General features: G+C 39.5%; 2 protein-coding genes across 3 annotated transcripts in view; one reads left to right on the forward strand and one right to left on the reverse strand.

Moving 5' to 3' along the window:
* Positions 1-2,819: 2,819 nt before the first annotated feature.
* The window catches only part of scarf2 (scavenger receptor class F, member 2), a 29,460-nt gene continuing 9,736 nt past the window's right edge, over positions 2,820-22,543 (reverse strand). Inside the window, exons 10-14 of one of the 2 annotated variants that reach the window (XR_013326083.1) lie at positions 16,748-16,903; positions 14,100-15,258; positions 7,861-7,986; positions 5,785-6,120; positions 2,820-2,930 (exon numbers count right to left, since the gene is read on the reverse strand). Coding sequence is in view for 1 of the 2 variants with exons in the window: in XM_077714982.1 (XP_077571108.1) it covers positions 14,096-15,258; positions 16,748-16,903 (1,319 nt within the window). In the remaining variant the exon portion in view is untranslated. Of the gene's footprint in view, positions 2,931-5,784; positions 6,121-7,860; positions 7,987-13,128; positions 15,259-16,747; positions 16,904-22,543 lie in introns of those variants that run through there. The other variant, XM_077714982.1, reaches the window with a different exon arrangement.
* LOC144195385 (uncharacterized) lies at positions 5,694-7,125 on the forward strand. Its single transcript, XM_077714983.1, has 3 exons — positions 5,694-5,735; positions 5,814-6,105; positions 6,797-7,125. The coding sequence occupies exons 1-3, from the start codon at positions 5,707-5,709 to the stop codon at positions 6,902-6,904; spliced, it is 429 nt and encodes a 142-aa protein (XP_077571109.1). The 5' UTR covers positions 5,694-5,706; the 3' UTR covers positions 6,905-7,125.

Raw genomic sequence — 22,543 nt, forward strand, 5'->3', positions numbered from 1 at the left:
TCAAGGTTGAGTACAAAAATGAGCATTAAAACTCAGGTGAGAGTTAGTGGGTGAGTGGTTAACGTGTCGGCCTCGTGGTTCTGGAGTCGAGGGTTCGATGCTGGGGTCACTTCTCACTGTGTGGGCTCTGAATGTTCTCCCCGGGTTTGCTTGGGTTTTCTCCCACATCCCCAAAACATGAATGCTAGGCTAACTGGCTAACTGTCTAAATTACCCTTGGTATCCTCATGAGGATAAAAGATTCTGAAAATGAAAAAAATAATACTTAGTTGTGGACTGTAAACAACGGAAAGAACGACATAGTATAGTAAGGCTTTTTATCTTAAAAAATCGACATAGTATAGTACGGCTTTTTTTCTTAAAATACGACATAGTATAGTAAGGCTTTTTCTCTCAAAAAACGACAGTATAGTGAGGCTTTTTTTCTTTAAAAAACGCCATAGTATAGTAAGGCTTTTTTCTTTAAAAAACGACATAGTATAGTAAGGCTTTTTTTCTTAAAAAAACGACAGTATAGTAAGGCTTTTTTTCTTTAAAAAACGACATAGTATAGTAAGGCTTTTTTTCTTTAAAAAACGACAAAGTATAGTAAGGCTTTTTTTCTTAAAAAAAACGACATAGTATAGTAAGGCTTTTTTTCTTAAAAAACGACATAGTATAGTAAGGCTTTTTTTCTTTAAAAAAAACGACATAGTATAGTAAGGCTTTTTTTCTTTAAAAAACGACATAGTATAGTAAGGCTTTTTATCTTAAAAAAACGACATGGTATAGTAAGGTTTTTTTTTCTTTAAAAAACGACATAGTATAGTAAGGCTTTTTTCTTTAAAAAAACAACATAGTATAGTAAGGCTTTTTTTCTTTAAAAAACGACATAGTATAGTAAGGCTTTTTTTCTTTAAAAAACGACATAGTATAGTAAGGCTTTTTATCTTTAAAAAACGACATAGTATAGTAAGGCTTTTTATCTTAAAAAACGACATAGTATATTAAGGCTTTTTTTCTTTAAAAAACGACATAGTATAGTAAGGCTTTTTTTCTTTAAAAAACGACATAGTATAGTAAGGCTTTTTATCGCAAAAAAATGACATAGTATAGTAAGGCTTTTTTTCTTTAAAAAACGACATAGTATAGTAAGGCTTTTTATCTTAAAAAAATGACATAGTATAGTAAGGCTTTTTTCTTTAAAAAACGTAAGGCTTTTTTTCTTTAAAAAACGACATAGTATAGTAAGGCTTTTTGTCTTTAAAAAACGACATAGTATAGTAAGGCTTTTTTTCGCAAAAAAACGACATAGTATAGTAAGGCTTTTTATCGCAAAAAACGACATAGTATAGTAAGGCTTTTTTTCTTTAAAAAACGACATAGTATAGTAAGGCTTTTTATCTTTAAAAAACGACATAGTATAGTAAGGCTTTTTATCTTAAAAAAACGACATAGTATATTAAGGCTTTTTTTCTTTAAAAAACGACATAGTATAGTAAGGCTTTTTTTCTTTAAAAAACGACATAGTATAGTAAGGCTTTTTATCGCAAAAAAATGACATAGTATAGTAAGGCTTTTTTTCTTTAAAAAACGACATAGTATAGTAAGGCTTTTTATCTTAAAAAAAATGACATAGTATAGTAAGGCTTTTTTCTTTAAAAAACGTAAGGCTTTTTTTCTTTAAAAAACGACATAGTATAGTAAGGCTTTTTTCTTTAAAAAGCGACATAGTATAGTAAGGCTTTTTTTCTTTAAAAAACGACATAGTATAGTAAGGCTTTTTTTCTTTAAAAAACGACATAGTATAGTAAGGCTTTTTTTCTTTAAAAAACGACAGTATAGTAAGGCTTTATTTTTTGATAAAAACGACATAGTATAGTAAGGCTTTTTTTTCTTTAAAAAACGACATAGTATAGTAAGGCTTTATTTTTTGATAAAAACGACATAGTATAGTAAGGCTTTATTTTTTGATAAAAACGACATAGTATAGTAAGGCTTTTTTTTTCTTTAAAAAACGACAGAGTATAGTAAGGCTTTTTTTCTTTAAAAAAACGACATAGTATAGTAAGGCTTTTTTTCTTTAAAAAAACGACATAGTATAGTAAGGCTTTTTTTCCTTTAAAAAACGACATAGTATAGTAAGGCTTTTTTCTTTAAAAAACGACATAGTATAGTAAGGCTTTTTCTCTCAAAAAACGACATAGTATAGTAAGGCTTTTTTTTTATTGAAAAAACGACATAGTATAGTAAGGCTTTTTTTCTTTAAAAAACGACATAGTATAGTAAGGCTTTTTTTCTCAAAAACGAAATAGTATAGTAAGGATTTAAAAAAAAAACGAATTGGAAGCTGTTTTAAGGACAAAGTGTTGTCTTAATGACACACACACACACGTACACAAGTGTACACACACACAGTGCGGGCTAAGGTGAGGCCGCGCCAGCGTTGACTTTAAAACCTCTGGAGCTGTCATAAATTGCGGCAGTGGACCTTTGGCACGTACCAATAAAAGACACCCAACGTATACTAGGCGACAAAACGCCAGCGCTACGCTAACCTTCGGCAAACTTGCCGCGTGAAAAGACATTCCAAAGCGTGTCTTTGTCCTTTTTCTTTTTTCTGTGTGGCCCTCAACCGCCAAGAAGACAACGTTTTGGGCCCTCCCGACGCCAAAAGATCGCCTTTTTTTATCAGTCACTAAAGGTCAGAAATTTCAATGTATTGATTTTCACAGAGACAAAAGAACAGGAACCCCGAAAGAGGAGGCTTTGAATAGAAAACATGGTTAAGGAAGACTTTTTCGCTGTTTATACATGGGTAAATCATTCTTTAGGAGCTTACCTGGTTTTATTGGAGTGCTTTTTGATGAGTAACTGGAAAGGGAATTGTCGTCATGTGGCTCTGTTGGAGACGACCATGTGATTTGTCCCAGCCAATGGGTAAAGAAAGTCTGGTTTGAAAGGAAAACCGACAGTGAGTATTTGGAGGAGTTAAAAACATAAAATAAAGACCTGCAGCCAGTAAGGCTTTTTTTCTTTAAACGACATAGTATAGTATAGTATAGTATAGTTTAAGAAAAAAGCCATACTATACTATGTCGTTTTTGAAGACAAAAAGCCATACTATACTATGTCTATTTTTAAAGAAAAAAGCCTTACTATATACTATGTGTTTTTTAAGAAAAAAAGCCTTACTATACTTTGTCATTTCTTTTTTACATATAGGGGTTAGGGTTATATAATTTAGTACATTTGGAAACCCTAACTCTAATGGTTATGGTTAGGGTTTAGCTAGGGTTAGGGTTTGGCTAGGGTTTAGCTAGCGTTAAGGTTTAGCTAGGGTTAGGGTTTGGCTAGGGTTTAGCTAGGGTTAGGGTTTAGCTAGGGTTAGGGTATGGCTAGGGTTAGGGTATGGCTAGGGTTTAGCTAGGGTTAGGGTTTAGCTAGGGTTAGGGTATGGCTAGGGTTAGGGTATGGCTAGGGTTAGGGTTTGGATAGGGTTAGGGTTTAGCTAGGGTTAGGGTATGGCTAGGGTTTAGTTAGGGTTATGGTATGGCTAGGGTTAGAGTATGGCTAGGGTTAGGGTTTGGCAAGGGTTAGGGTTTGGATAGGGTTATGGTTTGGCTAGGGTTAGGGTTTAGCTAGGGTTAGGGTTTGGATAGGGTTAGGGTTTGGCTAGGGTAAGGGTTTGGCTAGGGTTAGGGTTTAGCTAGGGTTAGGGTTTAGCTAGGGTTAGGGTTTGGCTAGGGTTAGGATTTAGCTAGGGTTAGGGTTTAGCTAGGGTTAGGGTTTGGATAGGGTTATGGTTTGGCTAGGGTTAGGGTTTAGCTAGGGTTAGGGTTTAGCTAGGGTTAGGGTATGGCTAGGGTTAGGGTATGGCTAGGGTTAGGGTATGGCTAGGGTTAGGGTTTGGATAGGGTTAGGGTTTAGCTAGGGTTAGGGTATGGCTAGGGTTAGGGTATGGCTAGGGTTAGGGTATGGCTAGGGTTAGGGTTTGGATAGGGTTAGGGTTTGGCTAGGGTTAGGGTATGGCTAGGGTTAGGGTATGGCTAGGGTTTAGCTAGGGTTAGGGTATGCCTAGGGTTAGGGTATGGCTAGGGTTAGGCAAGGGTTAGGGTTTGGATAGGGTTATGGTTTGGCTAGGGTTAGGGTTTAGCTAGGGTTAGGGTTTGGATAGGGTTAGGGTTTGGCTAGGGTAAGGGTTTGGCTAGGGTTAGGGTTTATCTAGGGTTTGGCTAGGGTTAGGATTTAGCTAGGGTTAGGGTTTAGCTAGGGTTAGGGTTTGGATAGGGTTATGGTTTGGCTAGGGTTAGGGTTTAGCTAGGGTTAGGGTTTAGCTAGGGTTAGGGTATGGCTAGGGTTAGGGTTTAGCTAGGGTTAGGGTTTAGCTAGGGTTAGGGTTTGGCTAGGGTTAGGGTTTAGCTAGGGTTAGGGTTTAGCTAGGGTTAGGGTTTAGCTAGGGTTAGGGTTTGGATAGGGATATGGTTTGGCTAGGGTTAGGGTTTGGCTAGGTTAGGGTTTAGCTAGGGTTGGGGTTTAGCTAGGGTTAGGGTTTGGCTAGGGTTTAGCTAGGGTTAGGGTTTTGCTAGGGTTAGGGTTTGCCTAGGGTTAGGGTTTAGCTAGGGTTAGGGTTTAGCTAGGGTTAGGGTTTGGCTAGGGTCGCCTCACTATACTATGTCGTTTTTAAAGAAAAAAAAGCCTTAACCCCTAACCCTAGCTTAACTCTAACCCCAGCTAAACCCTAACCCTAAAACATCATAGTATAGTAAGGTTGTACGACGTAGTATAGTAAGGGGCACATTTTATTTGGTAAAAAAACCTATGTAGAGTAAGGCCTTTTCCTTAAAAAGAAACATGGCATGTATATTATGGTGAGTTTTTACATAAGTGTTAATGAAGTGAGCAAAGAGTGAGCCCACACCCACTGCTTATATACTACTACTATCAATCATTTACAAAGTATTGACTTAACAATAATTACTACAAAGGCGACTCGAGTTAATCCGGCAATTGTTGTGGATTGGGAACCCTGCCTACTTCCTTTAAAAAAATGAATGAATGAAACATTTCCACGTCAAAAAACATTCTTTAAAGCAACGCATATTAAGCAGGCCATTTTTATGTCAAATCTTGCAGAATATGTATAATCAAAAATATGATATTATCCTAATATTTACATCATTCTTACAGTTAGCGTTGAAATACAATAATTTGTGGAAAGTAATTTGCTTCTCTAACAAAGATACTCTAATTAAATTGACATTTGCATATTTTTATTGGTGTGCTACTGAAATTATAAGTAGTTTGGACATTTTTATTAGCGTGCTACTGCATTTGCATGTAGTTTTGCACATTTTTATTAGCGGGCTACTGTATTTATCTATAATTTGGACCTTTTTATCAGCGTGTTACTTCATTTATTTGTAGTTTTAGACATATTTATCAATGTGCTACTGTATTTATTTGTAGTTTTACACATTTTTATTAGCGTGCTTCTGTATTTATTTGTAGTTTTACACATTTTTATTAGCGTGCTAGTGTATTTAAAACGATTTAGCACTTTTATTAGTGTACTACTGTATTTATTTGTAGTTTTGGACATTTTTATTAGAGTGCTACTCTATCTATATGGATCTTTTGCAGATTTTATCAGTGTGTAACGCCATTTTTTTCACAAAAATATTGCTTTTTTCATCCACATAGGGTGACCCCACCCCAGCCAAAAGAATGTCGCTCAACAGCATCCCCGCTCTGGAGTGAGTACCTCCCCCCCCCGTGACCCGTCGAGCCCCGACCGGAACGTACCGTTCACTGTCCCGGTTTCCCCTTGCAAGGATCTTCCTGGCCATCCTGGGTATCGGCCTCCTCATCATGTTCTGCACCACCTTCTTCCGGGCGTGCAGCCGTCTGAGAGAGGAGCAGATCGAGCGGGAGGCGTGGAGGCGCACCGAGCACGAGGGCCGACCGCCCCCCATCTTTTTCATCCCCTTTCCCGGGCGGCTTTCGCAGCAACAGGGCGACGAAGAGCAACACGTAGCGCCTCAATACGCCAGTCAGGACTCCTTCACGCCGCCGGTCTACAATGACGCCGGTGGCTTCTGTGGACCCCCACCTTCCTATACCGAGGTGAGTCCCAAAAACCTGCAGGGAGATTCCAAAAAATCAATTTTTGGATACATACTTCATGGCAAAATTCTCAAAAATCGGCCTTTTTTGAACAAAGTGGCTGCACTTCCACCCCCATCCACTAGTTGGCAGCAGTCAGAAGTGTGCTGATGTGGTGTTTACCATTTTAAACCCCATATTCAGTCATTAATTAATTTTCTGAACCGCTCTAACGCTCATAAGTGTAACAGGGGGTGCTGGAGCCGATTCCAGCTAACTATGGACACCAGAAGGACAAAAATAACCAATCACTCATACTCATAGCTAGGGGCAATTTAGTGTAGCATTAGCATGTTTTGAGGATGTGGAGTACTGAGAGAAAACCCACACAAGCCTGGGGAGAAGATACAAACAGTGAGGACCCATCTGGAATCAAACTCACGACCCCAGAATCAAGTTATTTTTGTTTTTTGGCCCTCTAGTGGTTCATATACCTGAAATAACATTAGAAGTAAATAACTAATGTTTGGGGCTGGCATTTAAAAAACAAACTAGTGTTATAATTTCTTAAAATGTCTATTTAGAATTTATTCAAACACAACAAAATATTTACTTTAGTGCTGAATAATAGAAAATAGAATGACAAAAATGCATTTTTACGGGTTAAAAACACCAAAATGCTCCTAGCTGACCTTATTTTTGCCCCCCGCAGGTGGGTTTCAAACCCGACGATCTCCCACCAGCATACAGCGAGTACAGCGCCAACCCAGTCCTGTCGCCGGCTCACCCGGTCACGCCCCAAAACCCCAGCCCAGCATAAGCGGCGCCCGAGCGTTTTCGCTTGACCTGCAAAGCGGTTTCAAAGTTCTTCCAGGTGACGAAGATGAAGATGATGGACGCCACGTCGCGTTCGAATGAGTCCAATTCGTCCATTTTACATGTTTTCGTGAACAAATCATTGTCAAAATGTATCTATTTTAATATAAAAATTTGAAGCGCGGTAGCTGGTCTACTTGCCAAGTCTTCAACCCTAATTTTGTACGTCCCGAGATAAATATAACTTGTATAGATTGTCACACAATAAAGTATTGCTAAAATCACCCCAATGAAAGCTTGTATTTTTTTCTCATTTTGCCCTAAATAGATGAAAAAAATGGGTCAATTCTAATCAGATGGACTCAAGTTCACATTTGCTAACTGGAATGAACTGGAACTAGATTTGGTCCACATGTTGTAGTGGAATACTGATAATATTCCGTTATCGGGGGAATAAATATTGCTTAAGACGGGCCGCGTTTCTTACAAATGAACTTTCTCGCCTATTATGTCATGCATTATACACACTTATATATATAAAAATGTAAATAATAAAAATTATCGTTCAATATGGGCTGCACAAAAAGTTTAAATTCAACATACAAAGTCAGAAATTAACACGAGAGTCAATAAAAGGCATTTACTATTGGCTGAGGGGTCAAAAACGGACAATATGTTGAAAATAAGCACTAGCATTTAGTAGTAGAAAAGTACTAAAATGTTCACTTCCTGGTTTAGCCACAGGGCGTCGCTGCAAACCTCAAGAAAAGTGATACGCAATGGAACCGCCTCACTTCAGAACTCCTCCCTTTTTTTAGGGGAACTCTTGAAGTGCTGATTTTCATTTTTCTTCGAACGGGAAGCACGCAGAAACCTCAAAATAGCAAGTTTAGACGGCGTACTTTTTGCTAATCGCGTTTTAAGTGCAAATATTTGGATAAAATAGAAGATTGGACATACCTGCGTGGGACTTTTGGACGGTGATTTTTCAAATGGATTCCTCCTGGGTTCCTTTGCTGAGGATTTCTGGAGCCATATTGCCCTGATTAATTGATTAAAATGCTTTTTTTTGGCGTTGTCCAACTCCTATGCGGGAATACAGCAGGGTTATTTCATAGAAATGACATCACTTGGCAATGTATTATTCAACAATAAAGTTCTCATTTTTTCCCCTCTACTGTCAAGACAAAAAAAAACTACATTTTTAATTTTATTTTCTAATTTCTACTGTCTTATTGGGTCAACATCATCAATTTATTGAACGTTTTACTTCAATAAAACATTGGAAATATATTTTTTCAAGTCTTAATGTAAACTTACTGTGAATATTTTTCCTCACGAGGGTCGCAGGGGGTGCTGGAGCATATCCCAGTCAATTATAGGCACAAGGCAGGTGGCCAGCCAATCACAGGGTTCACATAAACAAACAATCAAACATAGCTAGTGTACATATTAGCCTAGCATGCATCTTTTTTGGAATACAAAAAGATTACCCAAACAAAACCCACACTAGCCCGGGGCAAACAACCAAACTCCACACAGTAAAAAACAACCTGGCATCAAACTCTTGACCCCAAAGCTGTGAGTCCGAGGCATGCTAACCACTCATCCGCTAATGCTAACGTTAGCTCATTCTAACTAAATGTGATTTCTAAGTAGTTATTTGTCTAAATCTGCCTTGCGATTGGCTGACAAGAAATACAGGGTGGCCCCGCCTACTGCCCACGGTTGGCTAAGATAGGCTCCGGCACCCCCGTGTTGATAACCAGTCCGGAAAAAGAATGAATACAAGTTTTAACGTAAAAACGCATGACTGATCGGACGATAGACAAAAAGTAGGAGGAAGAATAGGATTTTTTTTAGCTTGATGCTAACATGCTAAGCTCAGAGAAGGGAGGGACGGCAGGAAGGGGGCACAAAAGCAGACAGCAAGCGCCGTTTCCCTCCCTCTAATCTCTGCCCCGCGTAATCAGAAACACATGGCCCCCATAATGGCCGCCCTGTTGTCGTGGCGGCGACGGCGGAGAGAACGACGTCGGCAAAACTAAACGGACGCCGTGAGAAAAGACGCAAACACTTGGACGTTAGTACGGCACCCCCCGAGGGATTTTGAGACGTTGTCAGTCCACCCGCGGAGAAAAAAATGGGGTCAGATTTGAAAACTGAACCCTCAAGTCACATTAATAAAATATCGACAGGATAGTAAGGCTTTTTTCTTTTAAAAAATGGCATAAAAACTGGACAAAAAAGTGACTTTTTACAAGGCGGCGTCACTCGTCGCTATTTTAGCTCGGGTCGACGCTAATGACAGTGTGCGGGCGCTCACTCTATGTGGCTGTAAATGTAAAAATACGTTTAATTCTGGCATGTTTTCAACACTAAAGCCACAAAAGGACGCTATATTGGGACGTTTTGAAAATTAGGGGGCTGGTTCTCGCGCTTAGGGCAACAAAGGGCGACCGTGTGGGGTGCTATCGTGTTTGAGGGCGCACCAGAGCCCCGGGAAAAGACAAACGGGCGATTACAATGATAAGCCCCACCCCCTGTCAGTCGCGTTCAAGCGTAACGCGACTGGACTTTTAGTTTCTGCTTTGCGTTGCAGAAAATATTTGTCTTTTTCCCTCTAGCTCATAAATTTCTTTCTTCCTCCTCAGCTGGCGGCGTCGCAAATGGCTACCAGATGTGCTTCCAATCGGCCGCGGTCGCCATGGAAACGCCAAGACTGGAATAGGCTTTGCCAGCGGATTTTGTCTGACTCACGGGTGCTTGTTTTTTCTTTCCCTCGCCGCTATTTTTCTATAGGCTCGGCGGCGTGTCGTGTTTGGACTGGCGGATGAGATGTCGCGAGCCCCCCTGCTCGTTCCCACACGCTTAACCGCAACGTTTTTTGGAGCACGCGTCGTTGCGAATAGTCGCTCCTTTGTGCGCGCCCGGCCAAAACAATGACACGCGGCCAAGATTGAATAAAAAAAAAGGCGACAGACAGGATGGATTTTGGCGATAATCAAAAGCGGAGGAGAAAAAGACAGCTGTGGAGTTGAATCAAAAAATCATTTTGGAGATTCAGATTCAGGGGCGGCAGTGGTTAGCATGTTTGACTCGCTGTTCGGAGATCTGGGGTTGAATCCCCGGTTCCAGAACATGCTAATTTGAATGAATGGTTGGTCGTCAGCTAACAGTGAAATGGAAATAACATTGTATTAAAAATTGTCTCATATCTTAAAGCAAAAAAATGTGTCTTGTATCTCAAGGCAATTTTTTTTGTCTCGTATCTCAAGACAAAAAATGTGTCTTGTGTCTCAAGGCAAAAATTGTGTCGCGTATCTGAAAGCAAAAAATGTGTCTTGTATCTAAAGGCAAATTTTTTTGTCTCATATCTCAAAGCAAAAAAAAAAAGTCTCGTATCTCAAAGCGAAAAATTTGTCTCGTATCTCAAAGCGAAAAATTTGTCTCGTATCTCAAAGCGAAAAAATTGTCTCGTACCTCAAGGCAAAAAAAAATTCTTGTATCTCAAGGCAACAATTTTGTCTCGTATCTCAAGGCAAAAAATTGTCTCGTATCTCAAGGCAAAAAAATTGTCTCGTATCTCAAGGCAAAACTTTTGTCTCGTATTTCAAAGCGAAAAATTGGTCTCGTATCTCAAGGCAAAAATTTTGTCTCGTATCTCAAGGCAAAAAATTGTCTCGTATCCCTCAAAATTCTTCTCCTATCTCAAAGTTTTCTTATGTTGGGGCACTCGTACGTCAAGTTATTCTTCCTACACAATCAATTCCATTTGTCAGATCCAAGCTGGGTTGCGTTAAATGCGCCAAAAGTGCACGTTCTTCCATTTTCCAAGTTATGAAAATTGCTTACATTTCCAGCATGGAAAAAAAAAACCCCACAGCCATGGTAAAGTGAAAACAAAACGGCCTTCTGGCGCCCATGTGACCTCTCCATTCCATCCCATCTTTTTCTTCTTCTTTTCTTCTTGGCGGCCTCCACTAAGATTGACTCGCTCGTGATAGCGTCCCATCACAGTCTTTCCACTGTTTCCCCCCCGTAAAAGGAGTCCTTGTCGTCTCCGTCCCCCCCTCCCCCGTGGTCCCCCCCCAGTTCCGGAGTTGTTGGGCGTCTTTGAAGGGCCGCCCGCCCTTGGTTGACCCCGCGGCCCGGACCCACCGGAAAGGGTCGCATATCAAAGCGCGGGGACAATTGGACCCTTATTGGATTAGGAGTCAATATGTGCTTTTTTTCCAGAGCGCAGCTGTTCTAGCTGGAATAATATCTGGATATGGCTCGCAAGGCCTGACATCAATTTATGGATGATGATAAATTGATAAAAAACAAAGGGTGATGACCGAACTTTTTGGAGCTTTGTCTCAAATCAGAGTCCTTTTCAATGTTTGTCACACTGGGATCGCGAAAATGACATCTTGTGCTGACATTATTTTATGATCACCACTAGATGGCGCTCTATTGAGAAAGAGGTGGCATAAGGCACGATATAACGCAAACCTGTGGTGCGCAAAACATTGTACAGTAATCCCTCGAGTATCACGGCATTGTGGATTTTTTGGGGGACATTTTTTTAATGAAATTTTAAATTTTTTTAAACATTTTTTTTAGTTCATAAAAATGTGAACACTGTTCTCTGCTTGCTACTAGGACTCACCACGGAAGTAAAAAATCAGAACTTTTTTTCAAAAAATTCCCCAAAAATTTTGACCCAAAAATTTTTTTACCAAATTTTCAATTTTTTTTGGTTGAAAATATTGAAAAAAAATTTACATTTAAAAAAAAAAACAATTAAATAGGGGTGATCCTACTTTGCGGTTTTTCATTCATCGCTGCCATGTCTGGTCTATATTAACTACGATAATCGAGGGATTACTGTAATGATGAAAAAAAAAAATAGAAAAAAGACTGATTTGTGAAGATAATACTGGCAGAAAAAAATAGCCTAACAAACGCAATAGAGTAGCATAAGTCATCATTGCCCAAGGGCGCGGAAAGGGTTAATTGTGACTTTTGAGTTATATGGCGGCGACCTTTCTACGCAAGACATCACATGGTTTCCCTCAAGATTTAAACGGAAATAATCACGGTTAGTCTCACAATAGTAACATTGTATTGCTTTTTTTTCTTCTTTTTTTTTATTATTCCAGGTAAGTAAATGAAAACACTAACGTAATGAATGACCGTACACAAAATATGCTTAAAAACGAAGCACAAAAGGACAAAAAATGTACTTTACAGCTGGTAGCAGTATTGCAGCATTTCAGGCCCTTTTGAACACAAACCTAAAGTCTGTAAAAAAAATAAAAAATAAAAAATTGGACTAACGGGGGACCAATCAGATGCTAAAATTGCGATGACACGTCACGTTTTTTTTTTATGAATGCCACGAAATTGTTTATACTGTACAATCCGTTTTGTGTCGCATTTTTTTTTCAAATAAAAATATTTTCAGAATTTGGCGATTTTTTTTCCTGTAAAGTGTTCCGCAACTGAAAAAAGCTATGAAAACGGCTTAGCCCGTTTATGGCTTTTAACCATTTTTAGCATGAAGCTAAATGAACATAAATTTGGTTAAAAAATATGGCGGCTAAAATAGACCTTTGAATTTGAAACACAAAACATGAAAACCAGTTCATTGACATAAAGACAAACAACAACAACAAAAAAACACATAAAAGTCATATAAGCACAGCTTACAAAGATTGTAAAAACAGAACAAAAAATAATAAACAAAAAACAACGAAAAAAATGTACACAATGTATAACAGGTAGAAAAGCTGCAGAAATAAGAAATTGTACCTTGAAAAATACCAAATGGTTCAATATTTCAATATAGTGTCGCTATTTAAAACATCCTGAAAATTGAACCGCTTCATTCCAGTTAAAATAGCCGCCATTTTACTTTTTTTTTTTTGGTTGAAACCAACGTAAATTAGCGAAAAAAAACAAACTTTGAATTGCTTAAACTGATCCACAGTTGAGGCACATGTCAACACGTTTAGCGTTAAGTTTCGCCCCAAAAAAAGCAGCTTCGTTACGAGATTTTGATGGCCGGAATCTTTGATTCATTTTTTTTTGAAAACCGACGTTTGCCGTGTTCGGATGACGACAAAAAAGTGTTTAAAAAGTTTACGGCGGCTCGAGATTTCGATAATTTTTATCATTGCGCGTTTGCTCCAAAAATGAAGAAAATCTGCTTTTAATTTGCCCAAAATTTTGTACAAAATTTTGCCCAAAATTTTGTAAAAAAAATCTGTTTTAAAGTCAGAATTTGAAGAAAATTCTAAAACACTAACTTTATTCTGAGAATGAAGTCATATTTGATTTTCGAGAATAAAGTCAGAGTTCCAAAATTAAAATCAGTCAAAAACCTTGCCGACCTTTTATAAATTCAATCTTCTGCCGTACAGAATTTAGCGAAATTAGCAGACCGCTCCGCAAATCTACAAATCTGCCACTTTGGTGAAAGGATATTTGCGTACCTCGACTGTAAAATATTTAACTTATTTGCCTAAAAACAGTCAAATGAGAAGATTGATTGTACGAGCAAGAAAAACCAAAACAAAACCAAAAAAACTATGTTTAGTACCCGTGGAGAGTTTTTATAAACGGAGAGTTGCATTCCAGAAAACTGAGAGGTGGCACATTCCAGTCTGTAAACCAGTAAGTACAAGAGACCAATCAGGGGAGACGATGAACGGACGCCGTCATAAAATAAAAAAACGCTGGTTGTGCTAACATATAATTTTAAGTTAGCGTAAGGAAACACAAATTTAGCCAATTGTGTGGCGTCCAATCATTATTAAAGATGGGTCTCCCACTTTAATTGGATTGGACGCCTCAGGTAGCCAATGAGTCAAGTCACTTGTTTTTGTTACTACTTACGACCACTAGGGTACATTTTCAGATTATAAACAACTATTTTTTGAACCTTTTTTAAAAACTTTTTATAGCGTGGGGCAGTTTAAATAAGAGTACCGATTTCAATTGAAAAAGTGGGTGTGGCCTACATCTAGGTAGTCCAAACGAGTTTTTTTTTAGGGTATTTTGAGTGCTCGACCCCGACTGGTACGTGCCCAACTTCCCAGTTGTCTGGAATGCGTCACCTGACCCCCTTTTTGGTCCAAAACCTCGGTCCCGGTTTCCCAACAGGTCGCTATTTGGTCTCTCGGCCAATCGGTGAAAAGGAATCCACTTACTTGACAATCTGGGGTGGCAAGATGGCCGTCTTTTGTCGTGGCGTCTCCGAAGATGTCTCCTTGCTTTTCTTCCTGGGCGGCTTTTTGATGGGAGTCTTCTTTGGCGTCATGGCGGCGTCCGACGACGACGACGGCGTCTCCCCCAGCCCGGAGCCGTTCCAGTCCTGCTTTTCCGGGCTCTTAGCTTCGGGGGTGCCGTGGTCGCCGCCCACCATTTTCTGGAGACTGCCCGAGGTGGGCAGGAGGGCTTTGGCGGACCCCTGCTGGTTTGAAGTGGCCGACGGGGTCCTCTTGGCTTTCTGGGGCGGCGGAACGGGTCTCTCGCGGGAAATCCCGTTGGTCTTGACGGACCCGGATCCGGGTCCGAATCCGGACCCCTCGTTCCGGTTGATGCTTTGCGTTTTCTCCTTGAGCTGGGCGGCCAGCAGGGTGGCGGCTTCCGAGTTCATGTGCGGGTGGATGACCTTGGGGCTTTTGGGCGGGGCTTCCCGGGGACTCTCCTTGGACCAATCGGTGCCCTTCTTCTCGGACGAAGAACCGTGGAAGTTTCCGATCTTCCGCAGGGCGTTCTGGACCACTCCGTTGATGTGTTCCACGTGACTGGTCTCGTCGCCGGATTTCCTTCCTCGTAATGGTTTGTGTTTCCCGGGGGAGTCGCCGGCGTCGCGCTTCCGCTGATGATCAGCAGGGGCGCTCTTCTCACTTTTGGCTGAAACGTCACTTGAGCTCCTCTTCTTCTCTTTGGGGACGACGGGAAGCGCTTTGACTGATCCTGGCTCTGTTTGGGTGGCGCCTCCGTGGATCCACGAGACTTTGGGTTTGGTGGACGGATCCGGCGGACGCGGTTTGGGTCTGCCGGGCGATGGCGGAGGCTTCCCGTTGCGTTTGCATTCCGGATTGGGCGAATCGTTGTTTTCGTCTTCTTTGGACTGCTTGGAGAGGCGGGCGATGCGGGCGTACAGAGTAGCCGCGGCCGCCGCCGCCGCGTATTCGGAACCGCTGGTAGAGCCTTCGCTGTCGGAGGATTTGAGCGGGGCGGGTGGTTCGCCACTGCCGCCCTCCGCTTTGAGGGAGGTGTACTCCCCGCCAACTTGGTCGGCTTCGGGTTTATCCGTTTCCGGACTCTGGCTTCGCTTGTCTTTGCTTTCGTTGACAGAGTCTGAAAACATGGCGGGGATTTTTAAGTTATCCATTAAAATCGATTTTGACATTTTTATGAACTTGAAAAAAATGATAATATTTTTTTTTCAAGAGTTCAAGTAGAAAATTGATTTGCTTATGGGTTTCAATGTTGATTTTCCTATTTTTGTGAAGTTTGTAACGAAAAAAAATGATTGAAAAAAGTATAGCGGAAGAAAAAGGTTAAAGTCGGGAATTCGCGATAATCGAGGGATTACTGGAAAAAGTTAGCACACAGATGCACTGATATCTCGTCGTACAATATCATAAATATCTGATTTTCGGTTTCTATCTGAAAGGGTCTGATGGTTATGACTTACCAAATTTTGTGTTAGCGATCAAAACGCTTTCTCAGAAATTAATTTTCACATATTTATGAACATAAAAAAGATTTTAAAAATGTCTTCAGTGCTGAGTTCAAGTAGCAAAAGTGTTTCCGCTTACGGGTTTCAACATTGATTTCACATTTTTGTGAACTTTGTAACAAGAAAAAAAAAAAAAAAATATAGCAGTAAAAAAAAAAATCACAAAGTCACGATAATCGAGGGATTACTGTAAATGTTTGGCACACACATGCTTCACAGATTAGACTAATTCACAGGTTTTAGCTCAATGGGTCTGATGGTTACGACTTACCAGAGTCAAACGATAAGAGTCAGAAATCCTAGAATGGGGTGTTTACAAGGAAATGATATCATGGCCTTACCGGAAATGAACAACACGCCCAATTAGATAATGACGGAATGCAGGCAGCGCTGTGGCATATTTCTACAATAGCTGGGGGGGGGGGGATGTCATGCCATTTTTACTTTGATAGCAATCAGGCCTATTGCCAGTGACCGGGGGGACTTTACGGGACAGACAATGAGTCATGCCTTAAAAATTCTATTTTGCCAACAGCGACTCCCAAAGGGATTTGTTTTCTTGACTTTGAAAACATTTCTGCCCCCATCTCAGTTCTTTGGCCCCTCCCACTCCAAATGGTGGCCATCATGTGACCTTTTTTAGGGTCAAAAATATCTAGATGGGATGAATGTGAACATCCAACCCAAGTGAGTCAGTCAATTGATTCATTCTTCCAAAAAGAGTCATTTTTTTTCTCCATTTCTTCCCCCATCTCTGATCATTGGCCCCTCCCACTCCAAATAACGGCCATCATGTGACCTTTTTTAGGGTAAAAAATATCTAGATGGGATGAATGTGGACGTCCAATCAAAGTGAGTCGGACACTTGATTCACTCTTCCAAAAAGAGCCATTTTTTCCTCCACATCTGAACAACTTGATGTTCAGATTTAGACTCCTCCTACTTTTAAAGTTAGATATAGACGACACACGACGAGGGGTACGATTACGCCTCTAAATGTGATTTGCAGAAGTGTGAGAGACCCCCCCACTCCCTGCCCCCTCCCCGTCACCCCTGCGGACTTTGGTGTTTATTTACGTGGCGGCGATGATGATGATGACTGACCTTCGTGAGGAACGCAGTAAACGGGGCCCTCGTCGCCGCTCTCGAAGGAGGAGAAGGACTCCTGGGAGGACCAGGAGGGAGGGGAGGGCTGCTCGGCCGCGGAGGGGGGCTCGATGAAGCTGCAGTTGAAGTTGTGCTCCGGGTCGTGGTGGGCTACTGGACGGGGGAAAACAAACGACGGGTCAGCGAGGGGTCAACCGAGGAACAACGATTCGGAAGACTACTCATTTCAATTCAAGGCTGTTTATAAAATACAGAAACTGACTTCTGAGACTCCAGTTAGAATTTGGAGAGTAGAATCCTAGAAACCTAAATTTGAGATTGAAGACGGAATTCTGAGATTAAAGTAAGCCTTTTGACATGAGTCAGAATTCTGCAACTAGATTCTGAATTTCGAGATTACAGTCAAAATTCAAAGGTAACAGTTAGAATTCTGACAACACGGTTAACATTCAGAGATTGGTGTCTGAATTTTGAGATTAAAATTAGAATTTTGAGATTAGAGTCAGAATTCTGAGATTAAAATCCAAATTTGGAGATTAGAGTCCAAATCTTGAAATGAGTTAGAATTCTGAAATCAAAATCCAAATTTTGAGATTAGAGTCAGAATTCTGAGATAAAAATCCCAAATTTTGAGATTAGTTTGAATCTTGAGATGAGTTAGAACTCTGAGATTAAAGGCCACATTTTGAGTTTAGAGTCAGAATTCTGAGATTAGAGCCCAAAATCTTGAAATGAGTTAGAATTCTGAAACCAAATTTTGAGATTAGTCAGAATTATAAGATTAAAATCTCAATTTTGAGATTAGTAAAAATTTTGAGATTAGTCTGAATCTTGAAATTAGTCAAAATTCTGAGATTCGGGTCTAAAATTTGAGATGAGTCACAATTCTGCAAACCTAATGAAACCGAATGTTGCCCACCTTTCTGCCCTCCAGTGGCCATAAAACATCTCCTGTAAATTCCACAATTCAGACACACACTTACCCCCAATGAATTAATTTTTGGACCAACAACAAAATAACTCACTCTAATTTTACCCAAAATGATTTGGCTGACTTACTCATTTTCTGAACCACCATTGACCAACTCCCAAATGTTTTTCTTAGACATCCCAACACGGCTTGAACGACTACAACCCGCACATAAGCACACCGACCGCCAAGCTGTCCAAATGCATTCCACTCATTTTATTGGCCAATTAAAAGGGCTGAACGCGGAAAGGAATGTTCCCTCAAATGTACACATCTGCAACTCCGCCCGGGATTAATCCAGTTTTGGGTGAAACCCCCCCAAAACAAACAACAACAACAACAACAACATTCCGCCACCCAAGAAACATTTTGACGCAAAAAGATGCAAGGAATGCTGGCAAACGTCAAAGGCTTAGGGCAGACATGGGCAAACTACGGCCCGCGGGCCACATATGGCCCGTTAGGCTTTTTAATCCGGCCCACCAACGTTGTCCAAATAAAGTTTATTTCCCCCCAAGATGGCGCCGTCACGTGGAATCCAGTGTCAGTAGCTGTGTCCACTCTTATTTGTTTTTGGTGTTTTACAGCCCCTCTATCTTTTTTTAAATGACATTTTAATATTTCTTAATACATTCCCTTTTACTTTACACCTTTTACTTCAATGAGTGATGAGTATGTTAATACTTTAGTCCTTTTTTTCTGTTTTTGTTTCATATGTACTGTTAACGGATGCACTTTTTTATTTGTATCCTATCTTGTGCTGACCCCACCCATCTGTCACATTTTTTAAGTCAATGTGGCCCCAAAGTTTGCCCACCCCTGGCTTAGATTGAGCGTCTTACTCCGGAATGCTAAAATAGTAGCAAATTCTGCTAAGGGGGGGCTAAGCTAGCTAAGTAAGATGGTAAAGTAAAGGCACCATCATGCCGCCCCTCCTCCTTTCCTGTTCCTTTTTGGGTCTACATTGCCACATCTGTTGCCACTGGCCCTGTCGAGGGATAAATCACAGCTCTGACACGGGCTGGGGTAAATTTGACCACTTCCTGTTTCCAGCCCCGTCGGGCCCCCTCTGGAATGTGCGCGCTAGCCAGCCAGCCAGCGGGACTGCTGCGTAGCCTCACTAGTACACACTTTTTTCAAAATGCCGCTAGACTAGGTTTCTACCCAAAGATTGGGAATCGGGCAAACTAGGAAGGACAAAAAAAAAAATGATTTTTTGGGATGGGTTTATGGAAGTGGTGTCCAAGGTGCGGTATGCGGGCCGGGGGTGGCCCCCAGGGGTTGTTCTGATGGCCACTTTTATTGTAGAGTGCTGTGTATATAATTAAAAGGTTTTGGGGTTTTTGCTGCAAAAACAAAAGTTTGTGAGAATGCACTTTTTTCAATTTGTTATTCATTCTTTTGATTCCTTCCGTCAAAACGGTGTCTTCAATGGCAGCCAATAGGCTAATAGGACGCTTAAAATACCCTAAAATCAACAGCAAGTCACCTGGAAATGCCCAAAAACCAGTGACAACTAGAAAACTAACAAAAAGTATTCCAGGAAGATGCAAAAAAATCAATAGTAAATGGTACAAAATTATTTTTTCGCATATAAGCCGCATTTGAAAAAATATATATATAAAAATAAGGATGACTGAATAAGTTTATGTATGCACAAGACTTGCTATTCTCTTTTTTACCAGTAGATGTCGGGAAAGTAACATTACATACTATTTGTTGATTATTTTCTGTTTTGCAGTAAGAAAACTTTTTACAGGATGAACTGTAACATTAATGGATGAATTCATTGTTTATTTCAAAATAGAGAAAAGATAAAACGCTAAACAAAATTTATTTTAACATTTATGACTGAAATTCAAAAAAATATATATATATTTTGCATAAAACGTGAAAAACACGTGTACTACCTATTAAAACCATGAATATGTAGTTGAAAATTACTAATTTTGAGTTTATACGTGGGAAATTGTCAAATTCAACCATTTAGTAAATACTGTACCCTAAAATGGAAGAGAAAGCGACCAAAAATGAACAGATTGCCTAAAAAAACAAAAATAGTGTCAACCCCATTCATGAATTAAATTTGCCTATAAAAGCGCATTATTTTTAATGGAACTGTAAACAGCAGATCTTTTTTTTTTGGCCAAAAAAGTACAAAAAGGGCTCTCTTTTTTTGGCTAGCCGCCCTAAAAACAAGCCGTCGGAGATCCGGCGTAGTGACGACAAAGACACGACCTGTCTGTCTGGGTACAGAAAGAACAAGGAGGTCAACATGGAGTCAGACTGAAGCCGAAATAATCAGCTGGATCACTTAAGGAAGAAGCACATGCTGCTCGCACGCCCAAAAAGAAAATCAGGTCACCACATTTTAACTCTCTCCTCACTCACTTAAGACTCTTTTTTTGGGTTTGAATCCAACGCCAGGCACAACCACCTCGACTTTTCCGTCCACCGAATCGACGGCGAACTTTAAAATGTGCAAACGCACTCAAAAAAGTGTCGTTTTCGGCATTTTAACAGGATTTTTTTTTCACCCTCCACTTTTTTTGGGCGATATGAGACGATCCAAAACATCTGTTTTTAGTTTGAGGAAACTGTGGTTAACGTTTTTTTTTTTTTGCCTGTTTTGTGACATGTGACTTGAGAAAAAAAAAAAACAGTAAATCAATCAGAATGGCTTTCCGTTTTTAGCATTTTATGGAATATCAGTTTTAAATAAATGTCCTGTTTTTTTAACAAAGCAGGAAATGTTTTTCTTAGATTTTATTTTAGTTTTTAATCGACCAGATTTACCCTCAACATGAATACAATGATCAATAACTCTTAAAATTGCCTTAAAATGGTTGAATTTTTACAATTTCTCGCATATAAGCCGGCCCTGATTCTCAATTTTCAACTCCATATTGCTTTAAATTGAGAGTACAAATGTGTTTTTCACATTTTTATGCAGGAAAATGTTTTTTTCCTTGAATTTCATTCATAGACGTCAAAATTAATTGTTTTTTAGCCTTTTATCTGTTTATCTTGTCTCAATTTTGAAATAAATGACCATATTGGTCGCATTATTTTGCCTTATGGCGTTTTGCCTTTGCAGTTTTGTGCACGTCGAGTCTAATTTATCCCCATATAAGCCGTACCCTCAATTTTTAGCTACATATACGGCCTATGCGCGAGAGAAAATACGGTACCGGATATAACTATGGTTCCTTCCTCAGAAAGAAAGCATGAATGTTAACTGTTAAGAAGTAGTAAAGTTTTTCTGGGGCTGGACTGAGTGGCACTCACTGGCAAGTGCTCATTAGAGTTGAAAAGATCAGCATGTTTGTACGTCCCGGAATAGAAGAAAATGCCAAAATGCGGTCTGAGAGCAATCTGTCGCAGACCACGAGACCTCCACGCGGGCCTGCAAACACTGCAGCTTTTCATGGCTCCCTCCCTCCCTCCCCCCGTCCGTCTCTCTTTTCCTAACACTTGCCCCCAGAAAGACAAGATGACGACGGAAGCCACAGAATGGACAACGTTAAGGGGGGGGGGGGTTGAAGTTGTGGCGCTTTCGGGGCTGAGACCGACACGTGGTGGTTGCAGATTGGCCTTGGCCGAAAAATATCGAAGTACTGTTTAGTATCGAAGTACTGTTTAATATTGAAGTACTATTTAATATCTAAATACTGTTTCATATCGAAAGAACTGTTTAGTATCGAAGTACTGTTTAGTATCGAAGTACTGTTTAGTATCTAAGTACTGTTTAATATCTAAATACTGTTTAAAATCGAAGTACTGTTTAAAATCGAAGTACTGTTTCATATCGAAGTACTGTTTCATATCGAAGTACTGTTTAATATCTGAGTACTGTTTAGTATCTAAGTACTGTTTCATATCGAAGTACTGTTTAATATCGAAGTACCGTTTCATATCAAAGTACTGTTTCATATCGAAGTACTGTTTCATATCGAAGTACTGTTTAATATTTAAGTGCTGTTTAATATCTAAATACTGTTTAAAATCGAAGTACTGTTTAATATCGAAGTATTGTTTAGTATCGAAGTACTGTTTAGTGTCTAAGTACTATTTAATATCTAAATACTGTTTCATATCGAAAGTACTGTTTAATATCTAAGTACTGTTTAATATCTAAGTACTGTTTAATATCTAAGTACTGTTTAGTATCTAAGTACTGTTTAGTATCTAAGTACTATTTAGTATCTAAGTACTGTTTAGTATCTAAGTACTGTTTAATATCTAAGTACTATTTAGTATCTAAGTACTGTTTAATATCTAAATACTGTTTAAAATCGAAGTACTGTTTAAAATCGAAGTACTGTTTCATATCGAAGTACTGTTTCATATCGAAGTACTGTTTCATATCGAAGTACTGTTTAATATCTGAGTACTGTTTAGTATCTAAGTACTGTTTCATATCGAAGTACTGTTTAATATCGAAGTACCGTTTCATATCAAAGTACTGTTTCATATCGAAGTACTGTTTCATATCGAAGTACTGTTTAATATTTAAGTGCTGTTTAATATCTAAATACTGTTTAAAATCGAAGTACTGTTTCATATCGAAGTATTGTTTAGTATCGAAGTACTGTTTAGTGTCTAAGTACTATTTAATATCTAAATACTGTTTCATATCGAAAGTACTGTTTAATATCTAAGTACTGTTTAATATCTAAGTACTGTTTAATATCTAAGTACTGTTTAGTATCTAAGTACTGTTTAGTATCTAAGTACTATTTAGTATCTAAGTACTGTTTAGTATCTAAGTACTGTTTAATATCTAAGTACTATTTAGTATCTAAGTACTGTTTAATATCTAA

Source organism: Stigmatopora nigra, chromosome 4 (genome assembly GCF_051989575.1).
Source record: "Stigmatopora nigra isolate UIUO_SnigA chromosome 4, RoL_Snig_1.1, whole genome shotgun sequence".
Lineage (NCBI taxonomy): Eukaryota > Metazoa > Chordata > Actinopteri > Syngnathiformes > Syngnathidae > Stigmatopora > Stigmatopora nigra.